The 26,073-nt window shown below is 37.2% G+C and overlaps 1 protein-coding gene and 2 long non-coding RNA genes across 4 annotated transcripts in view; 1 reads left to right on the plus strand and 2 right to left on the minus strand.

The window, feature by feature from the left end:
- LOC121423861 (sodium/glucose cotransporter 4-like) overlaps nucleotides 1–17,703 on the plus strand; it is a 33,171-nt gene extending 15,468 nt beyond the window's left edge. Inside the window, exons 3-14 of one of the 2 annotated variants that reach the window (XM_041619372.1) lie at nucleotides 4,873–4,977; nucleotides 5,335–5,394; nucleotides 6,321–6,425; nucleotides 8,680–8,866; nucleotides 10,116–10,333; nucleotides 10,954–11,089; nucleotides 11,609–11,716; nucleotides 12,723–12,873; nucleotides 13,814–13,982; nucleotides 14,707–14,922; nucleotides 15,319–15,433; nucleotides 16,000–17,703. In XM_041619372.1, coding sequence (XP_041475306.1) covers nucleotides 4,873–4,977; nucleotides 5,335–5,394; nucleotides 6,321–6,425; nucleotides 8,680–8,866; nucleotides 10,116–10,333; nucleotides 10,954–11,089; nucleotides 11,609–11,716; nucleotides 12,723–12,873; nucleotides 13,814–13,982; nucleotides 14,707–14,922; nucleotides 15,319–15,433; nucleotides 16,000–16,238 — 1,809 coding nt within the window. In that variant the 3' untranslated portion in view covers nucleotides 16,239–17,703. The remainder of the gene's footprint in view (nucleotides 1–4,872; nucleotides 4,978–5,334; nucleotides 5,395–6,320; nucleotides 6,426–8,679; nucleotides 8,867–10,115; nucleotides 10,334–10,953; nucleotides 11,090–11,608; nucleotides 11,717–12,722; nucleotides 12,874–13,813; nucleotides 13,983–14,706; nucleotides 14,923–15,318; nucleotides 15,434–15,999) is intronic. The other variant, XM_041619374.1, reaches the window with a different exon arrangement.
- Nucleotides 17,704–18,436: 733 nt separating this feature from the next.
- Nucleotides 18,437–21,429, minus strand: LOC121423419. The gene is made up of 3 exons (XR_005971280.1): nucleotides 21,098–21,429; nucleotides 19,460–19,592; nucleotides 18,437–19,065 (listed from the first exon to the last, which is right to left on the minus strand). It is a non-coding gene; the product is annotated as an uncharacterized LOC121423419 (long non-coding RNA).
- A 2,209-nt stretch (nucleotides 21,430–23,638) lies between these two features.
- On the minus strand, nucleotides 23,639–24,434 carry LOC121423988. Its single transcript, XR_005971328.1, has 3 exons — nucleotides 24,349–24,434; nucleotides 24,012–24,182; nucleotides 23,639–23,827 (listed from the first exon to the last, which is right to left on the minus strand). It is a non-coding gene; the product is annotated as an uncharacterized LOC121423988 (long non-coding RNA).
- Nucleotides 24,435–26,073: the final 1,639 nt, after the last annotated feature.

The following is a 26,073-nucleotide window of genomic DNA, read 5'->3' on the forward strand; positions in this document are numbered from 1 at the left end:
TACGCCAAAGTATATGAAGGTATCTTTTTTTTAATTGATCGCGCAACTTCTGGTCGGGTCGGCTCCGGGCGGGTAAAATTTTATATCAATTTCCACCTCCATAAAGTCAACTTCTCCTGCTTTTCAGCTCATTACCAAACAACCATAATTCTGGGGCAAACAGGTTCCTAAAATTCGCGTCGTATTAAATAAAGAAGTACAATATATTTTTTTTTTATCAAATTCTATTAAACTTCATGTCATTTCCCTTCACATTCATCTCCTGCCCTGTTTTGCGCCCTCAGTTTGAAGTGTTGAATGACACTTAAGTTTCTTTATTATTCAAAATGAAGCACTTCAGGATAAGTCAAAGAAATTAGGAATCCTCTTTTTTTTATTTAATTTCAATAAATCACAGAAGTTTCAACTTTCTGCGCACTATTTCCTCATAAAGAAGTTCAATAATCTTAGAAAATCATTTTAATGAGAGCCGATGGTGGTATTAGACGTATCTGCATTATTTTGATGAAACGTCCACCCTTTGAAATTTCACAGTTTCATTGCTCTGCGCGGGGCTGAATATCTTTCTCCCGGCATATATACACTTCTTCTCCTCTGTTTTGCGAGTTAAAGATATGCACTGTCGCTAAATTGTTTGTAATCAAATCTGATCTTTCCAAGGGAAGTATTCAATATATCTTTGAGAAGACCCTTTAGTCGGGACCCTTTTCATGGCAAAAAACTGATAAAACGCTTTAGCTTCCGCGCTTCGCGCGAGGGTATTATTATTTTAATTTCCTCCAATGTATTCCTTTTTTGTGCGTTCACAATCACTTTTTGAAAACAAATTAAGGTTCATGAAAACAATGTTCAAAATCACAATGAGTCAACTGAATTGGAGCTGAAATAGGCACTAGAGACAAGAGACACGGCTCCTTTTCATTTTAATTTATGAAACACCAAAAGCTTCGCGCTTCGCGCGGGAGGGGGAAACCCCCTCCCTGCACCCACCCCCTAGGGAGCGCGCTTCGCGCGCTCTTTAAGTGTTGGCACGCTTCGCGTGCATTTACTGCCCCCTCCAAAATGAAATCCTGGCTACGCGGTTGTTAAAAGGTTGCAGTCACTTTAAGAACATAATTATTTATCTCATTAAATAGACACTGCGAGCACCAGTGAACACATAGGTCCCAAGTAAATTATGTTTCATTAAGTTATGAAAAAAATTCTTACATGTCTTATGTAATATAATATGATATATAAACTCATCAAAAAAAGTTTGGAAATCTGACTTTGATCGATAATTCCTCCTCGGTTTTAGTAAATATCAAAATGTAATTAATATCAATAGATAGATCATTTAATTCTCGTTAAAGTGATACTTTACATGATATGATTAGGGTTCACACGGAGGTGCAGTGACTTGCATATTGATTTGAACATTGGATTTTTAAGCCCATTTGAACAGATAATTTCCTTACCTCAGTAAACAGCTTCTGCGAGCGTGTATAGCGCAGGCGACATTTTGAATCTTACATAATGACCTGAAAGATTTATGTTAGTGACAAAAAAATAAAGCTGTTTTGGATCCGTATGAAAACATTTACTATACATTTTTTTTATTTTTCAAAATTTCAGGGGTGGTGCCAACTAATTGGGGCGAAATGGCCCTTCCCCCCGTGCCTCCCCCTTCGTGCCGCCACTGGTCTGGGGCGGAGCCCCCGGAACCTCGAGATATTTTCAATGATTGCCACTGTTTTAATCAAATTGCGGGTATATGCACAACACATTGTAATTTCAACGCAGTTGCTGAAAATATTCGAAATATTTTGAGGCAGCGGGCGAAGCGAGCCAGAAAAATTTGGCTTTTAAAAATGATTTTGAAATTGAATTCTGCTTTATTTTATAGCAGCTTTGGAAAGTTGGCCAAAATAAACAGGCTTTTTACGGTAAGTCTAGCCAGCGCAAAGCTTTACTTAGGTTAGGACATATACATATATCGTGGGATATAACTAGGCCTTGGCTAACGCTACTTTGACTAAGGGCCGGGATTTTTTGTTGCATAAAATTAGCAAACTTACAATATACGCCCTCCACCTTTCTTCCCGTTCTTTATATTTGACAATCCTCGGCAACCCGGTCGTGTTATCAAATTCTTCTATTTTTTTCTCGTCCCTTTTCTCTATACTCTGATTTTCCAATTAAGCTTAATTGGTTCTACCTTGGATACGTGTCGTACGGGACATTTAGAGAACATTTGACAGTTTTTGACAAGAAAAAACAAAAAATATTCCAGTAACTATAGGTGGTCATCAACTACTACCAGAGTGTAAGAAAAACCAAGACTTAACATGACTTGAATTCACATCCTGTATAATACAGATTAAAAATAGTAATGTGTCGTACGGACGCAGAAAAAGTGGCTTTTTTAGAAACCTCAAGTTTGTACTCAAAAGTCTGTGAGTTGGGCAGATAAATTTCATAGAAACTGAACTCAAATTGACACTCAATTACCCAAGAACAAACACATTTACAAAAGAAAGCAAAATAAACATTCATGAATAAATAAAGCAAATTATAATTTTCGAGAACATTGTGGCGTACGGGACATTCAAAATGTGTCGTACGGGACATCTCTAAATTGAAGCCAAACTTTCTTACTTTATGTCACTTTGACTTCTTCAATCACATTATTTGGCTGATGATAATGATAATCCCATCAAACTAAGACATTCATTAGGTTAGAAACCGCTATTAGGTGAATATTTCTGTCAATATATCATAAACAAAATAATGTGTCGTACGGGACAATTGTGTGTCGTACAGGACACTTGTGTGTCGTACGGGACACTTGTGTGTCGTACGGGACACTTGTGTGTTGTACAGGCACTGCGTGTTGTACTGGGCAGCCTGAATAAATAAACATGAACTTTTTATCAATCAGAAGGAGCATTGCCCCTAAATTCTTGCTTATTTATGAATAATCTTTTAATAAGCAGTCATTCAGGACAATACAATTAAGTAACCTCAATATATACAATTGGGAGCAATATGTTATAATTTTTTTCATGATGGGAAATGTACAAGTGTTCACAGCATTTTTACGAGCTGAAAAACTTCAGGTTTTGTGTGAAGTTATATTTTAGGGAACTAATTGATGATTTCCAAACACTATTTAAACAATAAATGAATGAAACTTTGTGTAAATTATGGGGCTAAAATGATCATGATGTTATGATTTTTTATATAAAATGTATATCTACATGATATATGTCACAACTGTCACTTTTTTCCCTTTTTTTGGTCACAATTTTTTTTTGTCTAAAGAAATGCGGTTCTACTTTTTCAAACCCATCTGCATTTCATGAAACCATATGGATTGCATTATTACATTGTGTGTCGTACGGGACATGTCCCGTACGACACACAATATAATAATGCATCTAATTGCAGGATTTGGATTCAGAAACCATAAACAGTAGGCATATTTAAATTCATTTAATTGATTTAACATAAAGTGAACTGAAAAAAGAACTTTGTATATCTCCATAGAACATGTGTCGTACGGGACATGTCCCGTACGACACAGCGTGTGTCGTACGGGACATTTTTTAATAGGACAATAATTGAAAAATGAAGGGCAGTAATTAGATCCTTATGGGATAAATCGATCACCCATGGGTCAAACAAAGAGAAACTCATTTTATGAAATTGCATCATCAAAAATAAAATTGTAGGAAAAACTTTTGCATTGTCATGTGTCGTACGGGACATTGCCAAAAATAGGTTCGGAAAAATCAGGGCTGCCCCTATTATGGATCATGAAAATGTTGTAGATATTATTTGGAACCATCAATGATATATTATTCTATTGACCTGCAATATTTTCAATCTTCTCTTGCTTTGCAAATAATTGTTTCAGGTGGAATTTGTACTTGACTATTCAATGAGCAAAATTATTGAAAATTTAAAATTCCATTGTTCTCCCCCAAAAAACTAAATCTGTCTTCACTTTTGGTTAAAACTCATAATTTTCATAAAATTTAGGTATCATAGTAAAATATTACACTACTTATGACTTATTGAAAGCATGTTGAAATTTATGATATTTTTGAAGTTCTTGTGTGGAATCGCCCCTTCCCCATTTAGCCGCCATTCTTTCCCGTTCCATTGAGTCATATCTTTTGATTCCTTTCTCTTGCTAATCATGCTAATGTATTAGTATTTCAGGATATTTGTACTTCCTCACGCGTTCTTCTTTCCTTCCTTTCCACGCTTTCCTTCCATTTTCCCTATTTATGTTCTTCCTTTCCCTTTCTTTCCTTGCCTTTCCCTTTCCTTTTTTTCTTTCTTTCCCTTTCTCTCTTCCCTTTTCTCCTTTTCCCGTTTTTTTTATTTTCCCGGTGACATCTGCCAAAGGGAGGGGGCAGCTCCCCCCCCCCCTCCGCCTGTTACGCCACTGCGGTAATCTAAATAGTTGGGGGCAGTCAGGGGGTATCCTTTCTAAAATTTTGTATCAATATAAACAAGGGAATGATTACTGGGTCCTATTATTGCTATTACCTCGCAGTTAAATTATTTTTCTCGATGGACCTAAAATGCGATCATTTCAAGATCAGTTATTCTTCTGAATTCATTGAAACTGTTGATTGGGCATCTTACAGAAATATTGTTGATGAATGAATAATCAAATAGGCCTAAATAACTGAATGAATTGATAAATACGTATTTTGAAAATCGATAAATATATCAATAAATAAACAATTTAAAAAATAAACAAAAATAGAAAAAATAAGAGTGAATTTATTAACAAACAAACAAATAAATTAATAAAAAAAAATTTGAAATGTCTTTGAATGATCCCGGTAACCACCTCTTGAATCCTATCTTCTTAAGGTTGGTCTATCATTGTGGATGACGAATATTGGTAGCAGGTCTTTTATCGGAATAGCAGGAGCGGCTTCCGTTGGTGGCTATGGAGTGGCAATATATGAATTTCAGGTATCTCCAAACACTTAGTCAGTCCTTCAATTACTCTGTGAATATTTGTTTCATGCTTAGTTAATAAATTGTGAGAATTATAGAAGTATCGACACATAAGAATGTAAAGAAAGAAAGAAAGAAAAAGAAGGGAACAGGGATATAAAGAAAATGGGCGAAAAGAAGAAAAAAAATATGAGAAGAAAGAGAAGAAGAAAAAAAGAAGAACGAGAAGATCAAGAAGAAAGGGAATAAGGATAAAAAAGTACGGCGAATTAGTAGTTTTCAAAATAAAGACAGAAAGAAAGACGGGACAGGAATTTATATTTCTCACGTGATAATAATGATAAGTCCTGTTTTTTTTTTTTTGCTAATTAGGCTCTTAACTGTTTGCTTCTGTTGGGATTCTTCTTCATTCCTGTCTACTTTGCTTCTGGAGTAAGTTGGTTGTATCTTAATATTATGTACAGGTATAGGGCGTCCGTCTCACAACCGTCAACAGGGAGGTTGGGAGTTCAAACCCCAGCCGAGTCAGACCAAAAGACGTTAAAAGATTGGAGTTGCTGCTACCCTGTTTGTCGTTCAACGATAGATAGAGCCTCGTCGATCTGGCGCTGCACAGCGGCTGCCGGACCAACGAGCCAAACAAAAGGAGTTTTTCATTTCTGAAGTCTATTTCGAACAATAAAGTATGGATTGGAAATAAGTGCATTGATAACCTTTTGAATGAATATGTTATTAATACATGTAATTAATAATTTGTTCTTATCTCCATCCATCATCGCATTTAACTTTATGGATGAACGTAGTGCTAATAGCAGTAGAAGTAGTAGTAGTGACAGTAGTCAGGGGCCACGGAACCAGATGGAGGGCTTTAGCCCGCCGCCCCCCCCCCCCCACATTTTGTCCCAATAAACCTCTGTACTAAACTGCCCGGTAGCCAGGGGATACCATTCTCTTAAAACTGACAAGCAAAAAGAAAGGAAAAAAACGGGAAATCAATAAAAGTGTTGGGCCTTTGTGTCAGAAGAAAATGACAGCCCCCCCCCCCCAAAAAAAAAAGGGCATAAGCCAACATTGTTTGGGTATTTCATACCGAGGACCTGTTCCCCCCATTTATCTTGCTTTGGAAAATTAACCTCCGACCCTCCCCCCCCCCCGGCTACGGATTTGCTAAAGCTAAAAACTTACCATCTGATTGTGACTGTTTTCACGGTCAACCCCCCCCCCCTTCAAAACCGTTATAGTGGTGGTGGCGGTGGTGCATGGTGGTAGTTTTGGTAGAAGCAGTAGCTGTTTTTAAAATGATCTTTTCATTTTTTAGAATAGCGTATTGTTTTTATACTTTTATCATTGCCTTTTAGGTAACGACAGTCCCTGAGTATCTTAAGTTGCGTTTTGGCGGGAACCGTCTTCAAATTTCCATAGCAATAATTAACCTCATCTTGGTCGCCGTCATTATGCTTGCGGTAAGTCCTCACAGATATTTGTGGACATTCTTTTAGGCCCCCATCTCACTAGGATGGCGATCATGGCGACCATGGCGACCATGGCGATCTGTCTAAATCCCGCAAAGCGTAGCAGAATCGTCCTCGAATTCTATTTTTAGCCTGCGAGCCGATTGCACTACAACTTCACTGCGACGGACCTGCGCTGAAGGCGATGGTAATACGCTGGTAGTACGACGCTGCCACTCTCTTGCCACGATTTGAGGCAGATGTGATGCGCTGCTTCTGCGATCAAAGCGACCGTACAACGAGGCCCATACGCTAATTAGGACCTCGGTACGGTGGTGCTACGAATGGAACGATTGTGTTACATTCATGATGGGCTCTTGAAACGATTTCAAGCAATCGGCATATTGATCGCGGCACATGAGACATTTTTCAGTCGATTGCCAACCTCCGACCAAGATGGATGTCCAGAATTTGGTTGGACTTATACATCTTAACATTATACAACAACTTCAGTTAGAAGTTGAATACGAGGACCTGATACGAGGACAGTAGAAGGAGGAGGCCAAAAAGATACTGGGTCCGATCCTGGCTGTCACTTAAGTCATAATATACAATATATATTAAAATTTCACTCAAAAGATGTCGATGAGCCTAATAGTTAATATGAGGGATGCATCCAGAAATTCATAAAAAGAGCATAAAAATGTTTTATATTTTGTTCATTTTTCCACAAAAGTTTGTCACTCAAAATTGTTAGGTAAATTCCTTTCAAATTTGCTTTCAGGAAGTAGTCTACTGATGTGAGAGCACTCATAAGTGGGGGGGGGGGGGCACAATGCCAGAATCCCCATAAAGTGTGCTTTCCCAATCAATACATCAGTGATCGAATCATTAAAATTTTAATATTGTTTACTGTCACTGTAGTTAAAATTCATTCTATTTTTAAAACATATTCAATTTATATATTTTTGCGGAGGTAACCCATTTCGTCATCAAGACATGCGAGCGTCTTTTTTTCTATCTTTCAAGCTGGCTCTGCAGTTAGATTTTCATCCTCCTACTACACCTCCTCCTCCTCCTCTTCCTCCTCTACCACCACCATAACCTCTTGTTCGCTTCCTCTTGTTGGACCGCCGGCATAACATAGTGGGCAGCTTCCCATTTTGGTCCTTTTTCTTGGAAGTATATTTGAAAACGTCGTGGTGTCGCCTCGTAATCTGTTGAAAATGTGATAATCCGCTACCATCGGCACGTTGTTTCATAGCAGCGCAGACGGTCGCTGCTCAATCGCTGGCCAGTCATCAGCGGCGCAGCAAAAGCGCAACGCGAATGCCTGCAGCGGGCTGAGAACGTGTGCCACATGCCACCCAAAGGGAAAGCGTCGTGGTGGAAACGGTGTGAAGCGTGTCGAGCGCAAGGCAGTCGCCTCGTAAACGGAAGCAGCGTAGCAGAATTGTCTTGGGGCCTGAAAAACACGGGCGATCGGTGCCGCTTTTAATGCGCTTCTACTACGCTTTGTGCGTTGGAGCTTCGTTACAGCTACGAATATGTCGTTTGTAATACGCTCTTGACTCGATTATGATGCGCTTTAGCACCTCCGCGATCTCGCTACGTAAGTTTTGAACATGTTCAAAATTTTGTGGCGACCAGGAAGATGGTGGCGATCCTTGCCGCTTCAGAAAAGATCAAGGTACGACGGAGAAGATTGAAAAGATCAAGCCACGTTCAAGCTACGATATACCACGCTTTGTCGATTTTTGACGATCGCAGCGGAATCGCCATCTAGTGAGATGGGGGTATAAACCACAGAGCTAACTCCATGTTTAAACCAATGTGGTTTTTCCAATATCGTCTGGTGGTATGCGCTAACTTCTACAAATGCCTTACAAATAAAATCAATATGTACACTCCAAACTTTACTACAAAAATCATTCCAGGCATCGAGAGCGTATGATCTACACACCCATTCAGTCATTGTGGCGTTTTTGTAAATAAAATTGATACCTCGACTTCTAATGGACTCGTTCAGCAGTATTGAATACATTCGAAATAGTTTCAAAACGAATTAGATTTATTCATCATTACAATGGACTGTATTTGTTATGTAAATGCTTCTATCATCGTCTTCATCGTCTAATAACAGGGCCCGCTGGGATAACAGTTTTCAGAACTGAAGTGGCTACCCTGGGTAAGTATGCCGCTATTATTGTTATTATTATTATCATTATTATTATTATTCACTCTTGTTTCCATTCCTATCATTTAGAGTGAGATGTACGCTTCTTCCTTGGTGATCCAGCAGTCCCTCGGATGGGATCTATATACATCAATCATTGTTCTTCTTCTAATGACAGCAGTGTATACCGTAGCAGGAGGACTCAAAGCTGTAATATACACCGATGCCATCCAGGCCGTCATCATGATGATCGGTGCATTCGTTCTGATGTTCATCGGTAAGGCAGATGATGGCTACATTCATAAGCGTCCTACTCGTTGCTAAAGTCACCCCATGTTCCCTTTATCATAATTTTAGTGTTTTTGACACCCTTAATATTACGTTACGTACGTAACGTGCTAGACCAGTTTGTAGTTACTTCACGGACAATTTTGGTCAAATGACTTTTCATTTCTGTCATTGAGATAGGCAGATTTCAAAGCAAGATATTATGTAAGGATGCCTTACATAGGAGGTTGAAGAAATTGAATAGACCAGGTGACTATAATAGCACACCAATGAACACTTAATGAAGGTATTTGGTGCATTCCTACTTTGAATGCATATTCTAGCATGTTTTACAATGTACTCAGCAAACTGTGATATACCAGTCGTTTGTGGACACATTATTTTGTTGTGGATATAAATGAAAAAGACAATTCAAAAGAATATATGAATAATCAAGTCATCAAAGATGGTACTTATCTCATTAGATTTTAAACCACCATGTTACATTAGTACAAATGACCTTCCTCTGATCATGCGCAGAGTGGAACTACGAACTGGCTTAATGTCCATGCAAGCCATCCTTTCAAGGGAAAGATCGAATCTGAGACGAAAAGGAGTTGTTACCTCGCAACCCTCGCAGCCCCATCTACTCCAAATTGACATCCTCTTGCAGAATCTCACTCTCGATCTTCAGCTGGATGTGTCAATTTATTATCTCCAGCAATTTCCTTTTTTCATGAATAATCATTGTAAATAAAATTTCTCTCCTGTCTTCTATCCCTCATTCCAGAGAACGGTTATTTCAATGGGAGTCATTCTACTATGCAAGATTCTATCACCTGTATTCCCTAATAATGTACCTGATTTAGTCTTTTTACTTTTTCGTTTTAAAATAGGATGCTTAAGAAAATGCATCCTTCCACTAGTGACCTCTTTTTAGTTGCTACGTTTTACTGTACATTTGCCATGCATGTTCACACCCTATATTGACTTGCAATGTACTGTTATTTCTTATTTGATGTTTTCAATCAGTTTTGTACACTATGAATGCAAACCTGTAAATTGTACACAATTCTTACTCTTGGCTGCGAAGTTGAATATCAATTAAGCCTTTCCAATTCAATTCAATTTGGGGTTTAATCAAACATTTTCTCAATTGATTTTGGTGACCAGATACAATGTTATTTTTCAATCATTATTCCTCCGGTGTCCCCCATACCAACTAATGATGGTAATATTTCAATCATCCCTTGTAATAGCTCTGTCCAAGATAGATTGGTCCATAGATGTTCTTCGTGAAGATTACATGTCAGCCATTCCTAATACCACTGGGTCTGCTCTGGATAACACGAGCTGTGGAGTACCAACGGAGAAGACTTGGCATATCTTTCGTCCTGCCAATGATTCAGGATTGCCTTGGCCTGGTGCCATCTTTGGGGCATTGGTCCTAGGCTGTTACTTCTGGTGTACCAGTCAGGTAAGACATTTCGCTTTATGTCATTTGATATCATTCGTCATACATGTCATATGTGTGTTGATGTAATCATGGACCAACTACTCTGACAGAGTAGTTGGTCCATGGTGTATTATTGATATTTTGATACAATCAGAAGAAACATGGACCTACTACATCAGTGAGCCTACACTCGATTTGGGTAAAAGTAAAAAATAAATAGTTAATGCTCAAACTGACTTGCTTTAACATGAACTGGTGTAGTCCAATATAAAGTTTGCTTTTTCAAAATAAAGTCTGTTTTATCCTGATCTTTAAACCAACGCAGTTTTTTAGTGTTTCATCGTAGGTGTTTTTTTTCAAAACTGTAGGAATGAAATTAGATGATAAAGAGCTAAATCAATGCCCAGAACGACGAAGCTATATAAACAATTTTGTCATTGTGAAGAAATGCAATTATGAAACTTGATGCTCTTGAGTAGTATTGAAGCTATCGAGGTCTCTGTTGTTAATTTGAATTTATTTCGATATGAACATAAGAAGTATGCATGCTAAACTTTGTCTTCGAAATAGCTGAAAAGATGTATCCTTCCGAACCGCCCTTTTAACTGTTATTTGTGGTTTGTTATTGGTATTGATTAAAGGTGATTGTACAACGTACGTTGGCTGCAAGAAACGTCACCCATGCCAAGGGAGCTTGTATAATGACTGGCTACTTCAAGATCTTACCTATGTTTCTTATGATCATTCCTGGTATGATTAGCCGAAGCTTGTGGCCCGGTAAATATCTTTCAGGATCTTAACAATGTCTCTTGTGATCATCTCCGGTATGATTAGCCGAATCTTGTAGCCTAAGTATCCTTTCAGATCTTACTCATGTTTCTTGATCATCCCGCTATGATTAGCAGGAGTTTGTGACAAGGTAATATCTTTCAAGATCTCACTGATATTTCTTGTGATCATCAATGATATGGTTAGCTGAAGCTTGTGGCCTGGTAATTATCTTTCAAGATTTTGTTTCTTGTAATCATATTCAATTAATCTGTATCGATTCATCCATGCTCCATACCATTGTGTTGATTATCATTTAGCATAGATTGTAAATTATCAATCTATCATCCTTCTATCATTAATCAAAACTGTAACATTAACAATTACAAGGAATGAGATAAGAGATATCAATGTCTCTATACGATTGATTCCCAACACACGTATTGAACATTCCCATTAAAATCTGAACACGATATTACACGTGGTATATGTTTTTTTTTATTTTATGTGCTGTTCTTATTCTTTCAGACGAAATAGCCTGTGTGGATCCAAGTGTCTGTCAAGAGGTTTGCGGTAACCCTGCGGGGTGTTCAGATATCGCCTATCCCAGACTTGTGGTTCAACTCATGCCAACAGGTAACTGAAGACATATATTCATTTTCATATTCATTCATTTCTTTACACTGACTCTCATCGGCGATTTATTAGCATTTGATATAAGACTATAAACTATTCCAACTTGAATGTCTGGTTGCACAACACTAGCGTACCTACGACGGGGGCACTCTGCCCCCCCCCCCCCGACGAGCCACAACCCATGCAAGGACGCCCCCTGACGAGCTTGAACCCCTTTTTTAATTTTTTTTTTTTGGGGGGGCTTGTCAATTTTTTTTCTAGTACAAAATCCTTCAATATTTGTGATCGAAGACCTTTTTTTGGGGGGCGGGGGGTTGCTTGTCACATTTTTTGGCGGGCGGTTTTGCTCCCCCCCCCCTGTGCAAAATCCTAGGTACTCCACTGTTGCACAATAATCAATTCCGACTGAACGATTTGTTATCAATTGTAAAGTTTTGCAAAGTTGAATTCCGAATTGCATGATAACATTTAGAAAATGAGTGCATACAAATAGTAGTTGATCTAAAGGTGCAGACTACTCTGTAAAAACTACGGTGTTAAAACTGACACCAATTGGTGTTAATAGAGAACCACACCCTGAGGTGTTAAAATTACACCCTAGAGATTAAACATAACACCAAACAGTGTAAATATAACAACAAAATGTGTTGTAATAACACCTATAGGTGTAAAACTAACACCACCAATTTAACAACGGTGTAAAATAACTGGTATGGTCCTCTATGTACACCGGTTAACACCACAGTTTTTGCTGTGTATAATTTTAAAAGATTATTTTAAACGAACTGGGCACATCTCATTCGTAAAACATTTACTGTGCTCTTTTCAAATAAAAAATGGTGCCTACAAATTAGTCAACATAAAAATACTTTACGAATATAGGTTCAGGTACCTGAAGTATGCCCTAGACTTACTCAACTAAGTCTGAAACAGCCATTTCAGGCCCCTACATTCGAAATAAGATGGACATTTAGATCGTGTCGTTCTCACCTTCCCTCTCTTAAAGGTCTGAGAGGACTGATGTTGGCAAGTATGTTGGCTGCTATGGTTAGTTCATTGACCTCAATCTTCAACGCATCCAGCTCGATGTTCGTTATCGACATCTGGTCAAAATTCAGACCAGCATCCACAGAACTGGAACTTGTCATCATTGGAAAGTAATTTAATAGGTTTTACACATTTTAGATATTCATGATGCTGATTGGATATGTAACTAGAGCCTAATCAAAGAAGTCCTAAGCTGAGACCCCTACCTACCATGAAAAGCAAATGAAAAATCGGATGCATCTTGATCTTTTAAGCTTAATTGGGGGACTTAGAACTTTCAGGCAGAAGAAGAGGGGACTTCGGAATACATGTACATCTTTATCAGATGAAGGTCATTACATATATGATTCCGATATGAATCCGACCAATAACAAACCTTCTTATGTGCGATTACTTGATGTAATTAATGATTGTTGTATTCCCGTAGTGGTACATTCCATAGGAACGATAATTGTGATTAGCTGAGAGTTCTGATTGATTGATTGATTGATTGATAACGAATTTATTCATTCCAAAAATTTTAACAAAGTTACAAAGTCAAGCAAAGTATAATTATAACATTATGAAATGAAATAGGAACATTCTGGAAAGCAAAGCTTGTTTTCGAAGGTTTCCTTCAATAAATAAGACATATTAATGCAAAAAAAAACCAATATATATCTATATATAATATACAAATCATATCGTTCTTGTTGAAGTTCAAAATATATATAATATACAAGTCATATCTTTCTTGTAAAAATTATATGTAAATCCTTGTAAATATGTATATTTTTTTACATATTCTCCCAAGTAAAATATAAACAAGGCTGGATTATATTACAAGAAATACCATGGTATCTGACATAATAACAAAGTTTCATATTCGTAAGCACCTTAATAGCTAGGAACGGACTTCTGACCAGGCCGGAGTTGGGAGTAAAACACGTACTTACATTACAAAGACGACACTGGACGACTTAATTCCTAATTAATCATAGACGACTATTATACCCAAATGGATACTTACCGGTACTTCAACTGATTTCAGTATGGTTCCCCATTATACAGGTTAGCAACAGTTGTAATGGTGGTTGTAGGAGTTCTATGGATACCCATCCTCCAGGCCTATGGTACAGGAGAACTATTCACCTACATACAGGCAGTGAACGCCTACCTCGCTCCAGCCGTTCTAGCCGTCTTCACTACTGCGGTCTTGTGGAAAAGGGTCAATGAAACGGTAGGAAAATTGTTATTCGGTTCCATGACATTTTCTCCGGCGACAATTGCTCTGCTCTAAATTCTACACACTAATCAAATGACCAACTTCAACTCTGGGTTAAACACTACCCTACCCTAAACCTTACATAAAACCTTATTGCAACCCTAAGCCCGGAACAGTTGTCGCAGGAGCTTGTCGTGTTACATGTCACAGGCACACCGAAGAATCGACACCTATTCTGATCATATCTATTACGTTAATCCGAATGGCGCACCGTCGATCGGTTTGCAGTCGGTTACGTTTTCTGGACTGTGGCCTCAGAATTTTCTTTTTATCCATTTTAAGGAATTGCAAGTTTGGGTTGAACATTTTTTTATAACTTGAGAAAAATAGTAAGCACATCAACGTGGTTTCCAATTCAGAGGCCACACATCGCCGTTGGATTAATCAGGGTTCTCAATGGTGTGTCAATTGCAACACTCGATCTGCCTGAAGAAATTAGGACATGCAGCTGTATATGAATGGTAGCTTTGTCTTGACTGAGATATAATTCTCCATAAATACAACTTTACCTGATAGATAAATGTAAAATATAATAATGTAATAATAGTTTCAACTGGGTAAGACAAATGCGGGAGTTACTTAACAAGGATGCATGAAGAATTTTCTAAGCAGGAATCCACAGAATCACTCCCGATCAAACATAATGTTGTTCATTATTATGATGTTATTGATGTTATAGGGAGCGTTTTGGGGTCTCTTGTGCGGATTCGTCATTGGTTTCACTCGCGCCATCTTGGATTTTGTCTTTGGTGTACCGTCGTGCGGTCAAGAAGATAGAAGACCAAGGTTTATCAGTCAGTTCCACTTTCTTCATTTTGCAGCTTTTCTCTACGTCTTCTCACTCATACTTATCATTGTCATCAGCCTCTTGACCAAGCCACAACCGCCGCAAAAGGTAAGGCTTCTAGAAGGTTCGTTTCTGACATTCTTACCTATCCAGCAGATTCTTCATATTAAATCATCAGTCCCATTTACTCATTTATCAGTCACGTTTGGCAGGACATTGTGGCGGCATTATTAGAGTAAAATATAGATTTGCCATCTCACTCTTTTCACGTTGATACTGTTAAAAATTATATGCCAATACGACTCCTGTATTTTTGTCAAGAAAAGGGTTAGCTGCAATAAGTCTTCTAGTTACAATAATTAGTCTCTTCTAGTTACAATAATTATTCTCTTCTAGTTACAATAATTATTCTCTTCTGGTTACAATAACTATTCATCTCAAAGTGTTTTCCTGCCGGTTCTGGTCATGAAGGCAACTCACTGCTAACATGTTTAATTTTTTCAGCTGGTTCGTTTGACATGGTGGACACGATTATCGAATCTTCCTCGGGAACCTATGGGCGAGAAAGACGAAGAAAAGGAGAAGATCCAAGAGGAAATAAGGAAACAAGCTGAAATAAGTAATGAAGTCATTTCTACCATGAATGTAGTATCCAATGAAATATATTATGCTGTTTTTACTAACTCAGAAAGGAGGAAAATAAAAGCAAATATGCATTGCAAATTATTAGATGGGAATCATGATCATTGCCATCATCCAGGCCATTATAATCATCAAAAGAAGATGATGATGAGGACGAAGAAGAAAAAAGAAGATGATGAAGAAGAGGAAGGATGATGATTATTATGGTGATAAATGAAGTAGCATATTTAATATTATGATAGTGAAAACAAGAAAAAAAAATAGGATGGTGACGAAATGCAGCACAAAACTCTATCTTTCATCTTTTGCAGATATGCTAGGGATACATTTAGATTCAACTGTTGTACTACATTAATTTCATTGAATCAGTCTCTGGGATCTGAAGAGTTCTGAGTCCAAAGAAGGACTACAAATCATACTAATACACGTTTTGGATAAGAATAGTGTTACTTTGAAGTTTTCATCGCTTTTCTCAGTTACATCGAAGATTGAGATAGAATACCCAGTTAACACCCGACCCTTCCCATTCTGTAATCCATACAGGGTACCGCGCTCGAACAGGTTTGGTGTGGAGGATCATAAATATAATTTGTTGTATCCATGGTAACGGAGGATCACAGAACGACCATGTCGACATGGAAAGTGACGTACGAGAAGAGAAGGAGCCAGAAATAGAATTGAAAACTGCTGCATACGAGAATACAAAGTGGGCGCGGTTTGCACTAGTGAATGGAATATTCTTAGGAATCACTTGCATAACAGTTCTTGCATATTATGGATGAACGTTTTTTTATATTCATATCTATTTCATAATTCAAGCATTACTTTTAAAAGCGCGTTGGATAATTGATATGTGGAGTACTTTCATAGTACCAGTAAGATGTCATTATGCATGCATCTTAATTTCAAGACTGATAGATTTTCCTTATTAACTATTTTGATTATATGCTACGAATATTTTAAAGGTGGTAGATAATAATTCCTAATTACATAATACATGCATTGTGTATAAAAATTTTCATATCTATCGATATTTATCCTTGGGTATTATAAGGTTTTCCGCTTCTTTTTTTTCATAAAAGCATTGTTCAATGCGAATATATTTACTCGGCAACCTGTTTTATAGAGACAATTCTCGAATCCATTTGTTGATTATTGGCTTGCGACTCTTTGTTTATACAATATGAGCAGCCGAAGTAAACATCAATCATGTTGAAAAGATTTTGTATACGTTACGCATGAAGAATTCTTAATCCTTACTCGCTTTTCCAGACTAAATTACCATGAAATGTGATATTGAAATTAAAGTAGAAATGTAAGCACATATAATGAAAGTTTTATCCCGAACTCAAATTACATATGTATTTATTACATATATCTTTTCCATTTATGTGTGAATTAGTTGTGTATTGTAATGAAAACATTTAGAGTACAATGGGTATCTTTGGAAACGTTCAAATAATCATAATAAGTAATATATAAGTAGGTATTTTATTATATTTTGATGTAGTAATAAGGAAACCATACTTCACGTTTTCCTTTCCTTTCAAAATATGTATCATGTATTCATGATTACTAGAATTAAGATTATGATAAAGAGTGATTTATTGATGTCCCGTTTTCATCCTTTTTTCAATGAATGTACATAATTTGAATCTTGTTTAGTTGGCTCAATTTCCCATCCATTAATTTTTTTTCACTGGAGATGCATAAAAGTGTTTATAACCAAACATAATACTTCCAACAATATATTGTAAACATGGCCTATAAATTAAGATGATTATATTGTATTCCACTCATCAATAAAATTCTATCTGTCTGTTTTTTTTTCAGTAACGCCAGTCTGTAAGTTCTTCCACATCAGCTTTAGAGTGTACCGTCAGAAAATTTTGGCCAGTATACTAAAGTCCGATTTAAATTAGCCTATGGTTTAACTGTGTATTAATATTATGAAGCCAAAAACATCAAAATTGCATTTAGGCCTTCTTATAATATGTTTTCTTTAATCGGCTTTTATCTGATGTTCTGATTAAGAAACGGACTAGGTCAGTAAGTATTCATAGTCAGCTAAGAATGACTTGTGTATCAAAATTACAAATTGAATTTGTTCTGTTAGAGATAACTGTCACAAATGGCTATCGATAGAAAAATTACTTTAGACCAGTGATTAAATTAAATCTGCCTTCAGAATAAGGGTCATTAAATGTGAAGCGAAATTCTGATATCAAATTGAATAAATTTGTTGGTAGTAAAGAACTATTTTAAAAGCGTTGTTTTGTTGTAAAATGACTTTAAGCCCCACCCCTTCTCTGTGTTTCTTTTCCTGTTACCCTTTTCTCCCTTTTATTTTCACAACCCGCTTATCCGTGGCCTGTACGATAATTGTCCCTTATTTCATCCGATAATTTAATATCTACGTTAGATAAGTCATTTCTTTGGACAAAAGGGTAAAAACTCTCGTATAACCTTGTAATGCCAGTCTCTCTTCCAAGTCGCTTTTTTATTGCTGTATGGATCCTTCTTTCCACTTAGATCTTTTTAATTTATTCTTATTCTTTCTCTTTTTTAATCTTTATTTTTTTATTTATATTTTTCGTTCTCTAATTATTTCAACAGATTTGCACAATTTAGTTGTGATATTTCCTATAATATTTTACCCCTTTGAATAGTCGTTTGATATCTATATTTTAATATCGAACAATGCAATAATGGTTAATTCCTTGTACACCTAGTGGCCCAAATCCAAGTTAATTTGTTTATTCCTTCTCTCTCTCTATCTCCCCTTCTCTTCCTCTCGTTCTATATTAATGTTTTTATCTGTTCTCTTTATCACCACTTATCTTTATTTACATTCACCCCCTTGCGTTAACTATGATTATTACCCCCATTTGCCATTCCTTGTTTTGCTCACTGAAATAAGAAGTAAATTCAATTGAATAACAAAAAGAAAGATAACACCATCGTTTTTGTGCTACCATCCCCTTTTATTTAGAATTCTCCAGCATGATAAGATAATAATATCGCGTTTGCTCTTTAATTCCTGATTCCCTTCCTGATCATGGAGATGCTGAAGTTAGGAATCGTTTACCTTTTTCAAATTGATTGGGAGGCTACATCGGCCCAATCAAACATTGGCAGGGCTTGTATTCTTTCTCTTATGCCATCTTGACGTGTTACATGATGCGGCAGTGGTTGGCAGTCACACGCGTCTCAATGTCACTGCAGCATGGATTCTTTTCCACATGACAGCTTACTGATCATAATATATGCTCTCTCTCGATCCTGTCACTAGAATTGAGAAATCAACCGTTGAACATCGTTTCAGAAAGTTTAGTGCCAATTCGAAGGCCAACCTTATGTGGCCGTCACCTAGTCTTTTCAATAATTAACCAACATTTTAATCCTGAAACCAGTTGTAGAATCCTTAGTTGATTCAATGAAGGCTTCACCTAGGTCAACTTTGCGGTCTGGCTGAAGTGATGAAAAACAGTTTCCATTCCATGGCCGATATGTGGAATGCAGTCTTGATACCCGGATGATTACCAGATTGGCCAGGAGAGGCAGTATCCTGAAATGACATTCAGGTTTACACTTGCAAACAGAGTGCTCCTAAATGAAATATAAAAAGGAAAGAGCAATAATGATATTATGGAGAATAGATTCCGATAGGGATTTATGCTTGCCATTTCATGTTAAGTCTATTAGATTACAATCCAGATAATTTGATATGAGTTGGAATATTCATGAAACGCTAAAAATTATTCTTGCGAGCAAAATAACATTATTTCTTTACATTTCAAACTTTCAACGCCCTTTATCGGCTGTTTTTTATCATGGCGGTACTAATATTAAGTATTAATAAATAAACAATATTGAAGATAAAAAAAAACAAATACATTATCTGAGAAACCTACAACCCTCTCCCTGTTTCTATTTGTTCCTCTTTAAATAGTAATGATCTGTTTCATATAATTTTAATAGAGCATTTTAATAGAATATTTACCTCCTATAAGAGTGTAATCTCGTGCGAAGAGCATATATCATACATTCTCTCCTGGTTGATATCCAATGAATACCTCCTTGTCACTTAGCCCATATTAACTTCATTCAGCTAACAGACATCCTATTTGCATAACCTATTGATGAGAAAAGAAAAGGAGTATGATTGATAAGACTCAAAGACGACTGCCAACTGAGAGCGGTCACGAAAGAAAGAAATGTATCACGAGAAATCATTATAGATCAATTTTTCAGTCAAACATAAAAAGTCTGTTTTAACTATCATTCGTGCTACATGGTGTCAAAGACAGAGCTGTTTTGAAGCTAGCTATTTGTCATGACTATCAGATCTTACGTCATCTTTATCTTGGAAACGATCCTCATGAATTTCAGACTGTATATGCCTGTACTTCTCTAACTGAAATATTGAATATTAAGTATAACATGATGACCACGATTCGAGACTGTGGTTTAACGTACATGAAAGCCATCAAGGTCACTCTACAGTGCGTATCAAAAAAAGTTTACACTTTGAAAAAGCCCTGGGAATTAAAAAATATACAACATGTGGGTAATTTTTTCATATATAATCTTGGGGTTGGGTCTCATCTATCCAATGAAAGTAAAAGTTTTGACAGAACGTTACACTTGAGTGAGTACTGTCCATTTTTGTAAAGCTCGCAGAAATCTGTTTGCGCAGAAATGCATGTTTTCACGCTGTGTCAAGGGGAAAGGGCGAAATCAAACCTACCCTGCAAAACATTTCTCATACATTTCCCTTGCACTTTTAGTCAATTGAAATAAAACGGATACATTCAAGCATTTTGTAACAATTTTGCCACCCAAATTGAAATTTCAACTCTTTAGTACGCATAACCTTTACCCTTTTTGCGCCAGCTGGATCTGAGGACATAACTGAATCTGAACAAAAGTTTTTTCAGACATCTCCAGCATTTTTTCACTAAGTTTTTATCATTTAAAGTGGGTTTACATTTCATTTTTCATTTAATACTTGTTTCTCCACACTTTTCTTAAGCTTGACAATGATTAACAAAATGAAAATCAAGCCTAAGCCATTTTATGTAAATCACAGCTTAGTGTAAAGCAAATATCGCCACGATGGCCTCAGTGTGTGGGGGAGTGGGATGGGGCGAAATGCAATCTTCAAAGTGTTTTGGGCAAGGAAACAAGTAGAAAATGGTAAAAGATATCTTCAAATCAATTTTACTAGCTAAATTCAACATGTTCTTCATGATTAAGGTCTACTTTTATTCGCATAACTATTTCAAAGTTCTGCGCAAATCATTTTTCACTAACTTTTCAAAAGTAAGTGGTGCTCATTCAAGCGGAAATATTTTTCGACAGTTATATCGTCATTTGCTTAAATGGATCTGTACCAATGTTAAAATGTGTAAAAATTTTCAGGATATTACAAATGTGTAATTTTACAGGGTTTTTTCAAAGTGTAAACTTTTTTTTGATACGCACTGTAGTGCAATCTCAACTTTTAACCAATTCATCAAGTTGGTTAAGAATAAAACTGTTAGGAGAAAATTTCACTCTATTTTACACGAAAGCTTATTTTATCAACAGGGGGTAGATTTAGAAGTTTTAATAAGTGTATCTTTAGCACTCGACATACCTAGAAGACTCTTTCCTTCTATTCCAAAGTAATTATATCTCTTCGATGCATACATTTTCAGGTTGTCATGTCTATCTCTCCTGTATGTTTCTATTTCCAAGTAGGCAGAGCTCTTCGAGACAGTCTTTTAAAGTTCATCCCTGCTTTTCCACTCGAATTGTGATTCGAAGTACGCAGAGCTTTCCCAGACATTCTCTTCAGGTAATTTACCAGCTTTCATTCCTGTCTCTTCATCGATTTCTGTTTCCAAGTACAAGCATGACTAGTATGCACAGCACTTCCAGACAGCCTTCGTTAGGTTCACCTATGCTTTTCCAATTGTGATTCCGAGTACGCAGAGCTTTCACATACATACTATTCATACTATTCATGTAATTTTCCAACATTCATTTCTCTCTCTAATCGATATCTTTGTCCAAGTAAGTAGAGCTCTTCCAGTACATTGTCTTAAGGTATCACCTCTGCCTTTCCAATCAGTTTGGGATTTCAATTTTGCAGAGTTTCCCCAGATATTATCTTCAGGTAATTTGCCAGCTTCCTTTTCTGTCTCTTCCATCGATTTCTATTTCCATGTAAGCAGAGCTCTTCCTGACATACTCTTGAGATAATTTGCCAGCTTCCATTTCTCACTTTCCCATCAATTTCTATTTCCAAGTATAGGTAGAGGTCTTCAAAACAAAGTCTTTCTTGAGTTCACCCCTGCCTTTCCAATCAGTTTGTGTTTCCTAGAACGAAGAGCGAGCTCTCCCAGACATGATCTTCAGGTAATTTTCCAGCATTCATTTCTGTCTTTTCCATCGATTAATAGTTCTAAGTAGGCAATCCTTTCCCAGACATAATCTTCAGATAATTGGCCAACTTTCATTTCTCCCTCTAATCGATTTCTATTTCCAAGTTGGCAGAGCTATTCCACCATGTCTAGACTTAGTCTTTTTTATGTTCCCCCTGTCTTTTAAATCAAATTGTGTTTCCTTTTACGCAGAGCTAGTAATGTTCTAGCTTTCACTTCTGTCTTTTCCATCGATTTCCATTTCCAGGTAGGCAGAGCTCTTCCAAACATTCGCTTCTTGTAATTTTCCGGTTTTCATTCCTGTTTCCCATCGATTTATATTTCCAAGTATAGGAAGAGCTCTTCCACACAAAGTCTTTCTAAGTTCACCCTTGCCTTTCCAATCTGTTTGTGTTTCCTAGTTTGCAGAGCATTCCATCTGGTAATTTTCCAGCTTTCATTTCTGTCTCTTTCATTCATTTCTCTTTTTAAGTAGGCAGAGCTCTTGCAATCTCTTCAGATAATTTGCCAGCATTCATTCCTCTATCTAATCGATATCTCTTTCCAAGTAAGCAGAGCTCCTCCTGAGGTATCTTTCTGAAGTTATCATCCCTGCTTTTCCAACCAGTCTGTGATTCCAAGTACGCAAAGTTTTACCAGACATACTCTGGAGATAATTTGCCAGCTTTAATTTCTGCTCTTCCATCGAGTTCTATTTCCAAGCTGGCAGAGCTCTGCCAAACGAAGTCTTTCTTAGGTTCACCCCCGCCTTTCCAATCAGTGTACATTTCCAAGTACGCAGAGCTATCCCAGACATACTCTTTTGGTAATTGCCAGTTTTCATTCACGTTTCTTCCATCGATTTCAATTACAAAGGATGTAGACCCGTTTCAGAATTGATACTCTTTAGGAAATCTGCAGTCCATTATCATATCTGATAATCCCATCCCCTACAGTTCGAAGCGCCACCCTGTAGTTCCTTTGGTTTCTGTTTCCAAGTGCAAAGACTTTTCTAAACAATCATGAAGGCAAGTTGCAGCCTTCACCTTTGCCTTTGCGATAAGTTTCAGTTTCCAATGGCGTGGCGCTTTTCATGAATGTAACCTTGCAATCTATACCCCTGTCTCCCCTAACAGTTTGAGCTTTAAATTTCTTGAAGCCTACAGGACATAAGCTTGAGGTAATTCTTTAGCTTTTCAACCCGGTTTCTTCCATCAGTTTCTGTTTCCATCTGCAATAGACTCTTCCTGACGATTTCTTTACAGCCCATCGGTTTCCGATCCAAGGTTCTAAGCGCTCTCTAACACACAATCGTTTGTTAATTTGTCAGCTTTCATCCCAGCTTTCCTATCAGTTTGTGTTTCGAAATGCTTAGAACTTTTTCCGACATACGCTTGACATGCTTGAGGCACTTTACAACGGACCACCAAAATTTCTCATTTTCTGTTTCCAGGTATAGACCCACTCTAGAGGTAAATTGAGAAAAGAAATTACCTGATAATTAAAGGAAACCGATTTCTCTTTTTATATTATCTTCATGAAAATGATTTTTCAGAATAAACTGTCGTCAAAATATTATGTCCCATCAGTTGACACCTGCCTAATTTTGGTTCCTTATATCTGATCAACCAGTTTGGTTCTTGGAGGGAAGACCCCCCCCCCCAAAAAAAAAAAAAAGACAACATCACAACATTACAACCTAAGAATAGACAGAAAATCAGGGGAACTCTCATGCCTTCATACAATTTTACAATAAAGCTAATTACCTGGAAGACAAAAGGTTGCGGTTGTAGTCCGTCTCCGTTATCCATGAGGCAATGTTCATGTGTTGAACGCAGAGGTACTTCTTAAGACTTTGATTGAGTTCATTTCTCAGCAGTGTGGATTTGCTGCCTCTATTTCACAATAAAATGAAGCCTCTCCTGACATATTATCTTGTCTCCTCTGCTCAACATATCAGCCTGCAAAATGTATAAATACAAAATTACTCTATTACGACCCACATGTATTTCAATCATTTGAATACAACTCTCTATCATGAATTTCCATTAATTCGATCCCTTATTATTCAAGTCATCATACACATTAATGACAGACATAAAATTCATGTCTTGTCTCACATAGAAAATATGTATAGATAATTACCTCTCTCAAACCGTCTAATAGCGGCCTTTCTAGCAAAGGAATATCAAACATAGTCCCACGTGCACCGATTCTCTATGTAGGCCCAGGTCCCTAATTCCAATGATTGCAGCTCATCACCAGGTCAACCAATTCATTATTCAACATATCTGTGCTTGTTTGTTCATCAAGTTCCTGAAAAAAAGATACGTAATCATGAATGATAACAAAACCTTAATTAAACTAAACATATTTGACCAATGTATTGAATATAGTACATCTTGAATGCACTAGCATAACGCATGTGACAAAAGTTTTTTTTTTCTTTTTAAGCCTTAATCCTACCATAACAATTATTCACCTGCAGTATTAGATTGGTCTAAAGTTGCCATCTTCCATGTCAAGTTAGTCATTGAGTCACTTGGTTTCCTCGTCACTTTTCTCGCAAATCGAGCACTGCAGACAATGTTCAGAATGCTGGAGCTATGCTTTTCCCTCTCTGAAATTTCTTTTTGCATCTTTACAAGATAATAATTGAATAAGAATAAGATTAAAAATAACAAGAACCAAAATCCGCATGGAATAACAATAAGATTGAGAATGACATGTGAAAGCAATTTAAAATCAATTATATCACTGGTGTGTTATATTAATGGCTTTTATGGCTTTTAGAGAGATCCCATCTTCGTCTTGTAATGCTGTAGTTAAGGGTATTATTTAGAAGGTATCTATTATTGGAGATATGAGGACTTATTGATGGCATCGAACACGATATAAATATTGAGGTTAACATTGAAACTGGGCTTGATTTCTGATAACTATAGATGTCACTGTTTAAAATGCCAAAATATGAATTATCACATTTTTGTAATCTTTTGCAACATTATCCAGGTATTATTGTTTAATACATTTTCTACAAGTTATCTGCGACACAGGGTTAATCGTTTCCAAAAAATCATATATTTCCATATGTTCCTTTTGTTGAAGAAGTGATATAAAATAGGTTAACAAAACCTAAAATAAAATGAGAACCTTGAATGCACATTTCATGGTTTGATTTGCAGAAAGTCAGAACTTTCAAACTATTTTATATATATTTCTTAGCCTTCTAACCAGCCTTCTTACCTTTCTTAGTATAAAAATGAGCTGGTATTGTCCATCTGTCAGTGATCTTAACAGTATACCATAGACCCTACGGTTCCCAAATAGGTTTATATCCCTCCTACTTACAGAATTAAGCTAGCCCCAGATCTCTCAATCCTGACCTTTGACAACCTTGGTATCAATGGGGATCCAGCTAGCCCTAGGTCTCTGAACTATGATCGTTGTCTCATAACCTTGCCATCTACGAGCATCCAGCTAGCTCCAGCTCTTAACAATGATCTTTGTCTCCTGCCAACTACGAGCATCCAGCTAGCTCCAGTTCTCTCAAGAATGATCTTTGTCTCCTGCCATCGACGGTCATCCAGCTAGCCCCAGGTCTATCAACCATGATCCTTGTCTCACAACCTTGGCATCAATGGGCATCCAGCTAGCCCCAGGTCTCTGTACTATGATTCTTGTCTCAAAACCTTGGCATCCATCCGTCTCCAGATAGCCCCAGGTCTCTCAACCATGATCTTCGTTTCACAGCCATGGTATCCACGGGAATCCGACCAGCCCGTGGTCTCTCAACTATGATTTTTGTCTCGAAACCATACCATCCACAGGCATTCAGTTAGTCCTACGTCTCTCAACCATGATCTTCATCAGAATCGCTATCATCGGTTCCAATCTGCCTTAAGATTGTGACGTGCTTGCTGAACTCCTGCAGCGTTGGCCTCTTGTCTGGATGACAAGAGTAGATATAAAAGCCATAGTTTCCAAGTTCTTTCAGACCGGGAATCTCCTGTCCAACGAAGGCGGCAAGTCTTCCCAAGGAGTAGACGTCAGTGTTTGGGGAGAAAGGTCGCTTTCTGAAAGCGCACTCAGGTGCTATGTAATTATATGCCTGCCCACGCACGTAGTCACGCCTCTGCTCAGCTGAGAAAGGCATCTCAAATGGCCAGATCATATCACTTGCCCATCCGAAATCAATGATCTTAGC

The sequence above is a fragment of the Lytechinus variegatus genome, chromosome 11 (genome assembly GCF_018143015.1).
Source record: "Lytechinus variegatus isolate NC3 chromosome 11, Lvar_3.0, whole genome shotgun sequence".
NCBI classification, from domain to species: Eukaryota; Metazoa; Echinodermata; class Echinoidea; order Temnopleuroida; family Toxopneustidae; genus Lytechinus; species Lytechinus variegatus.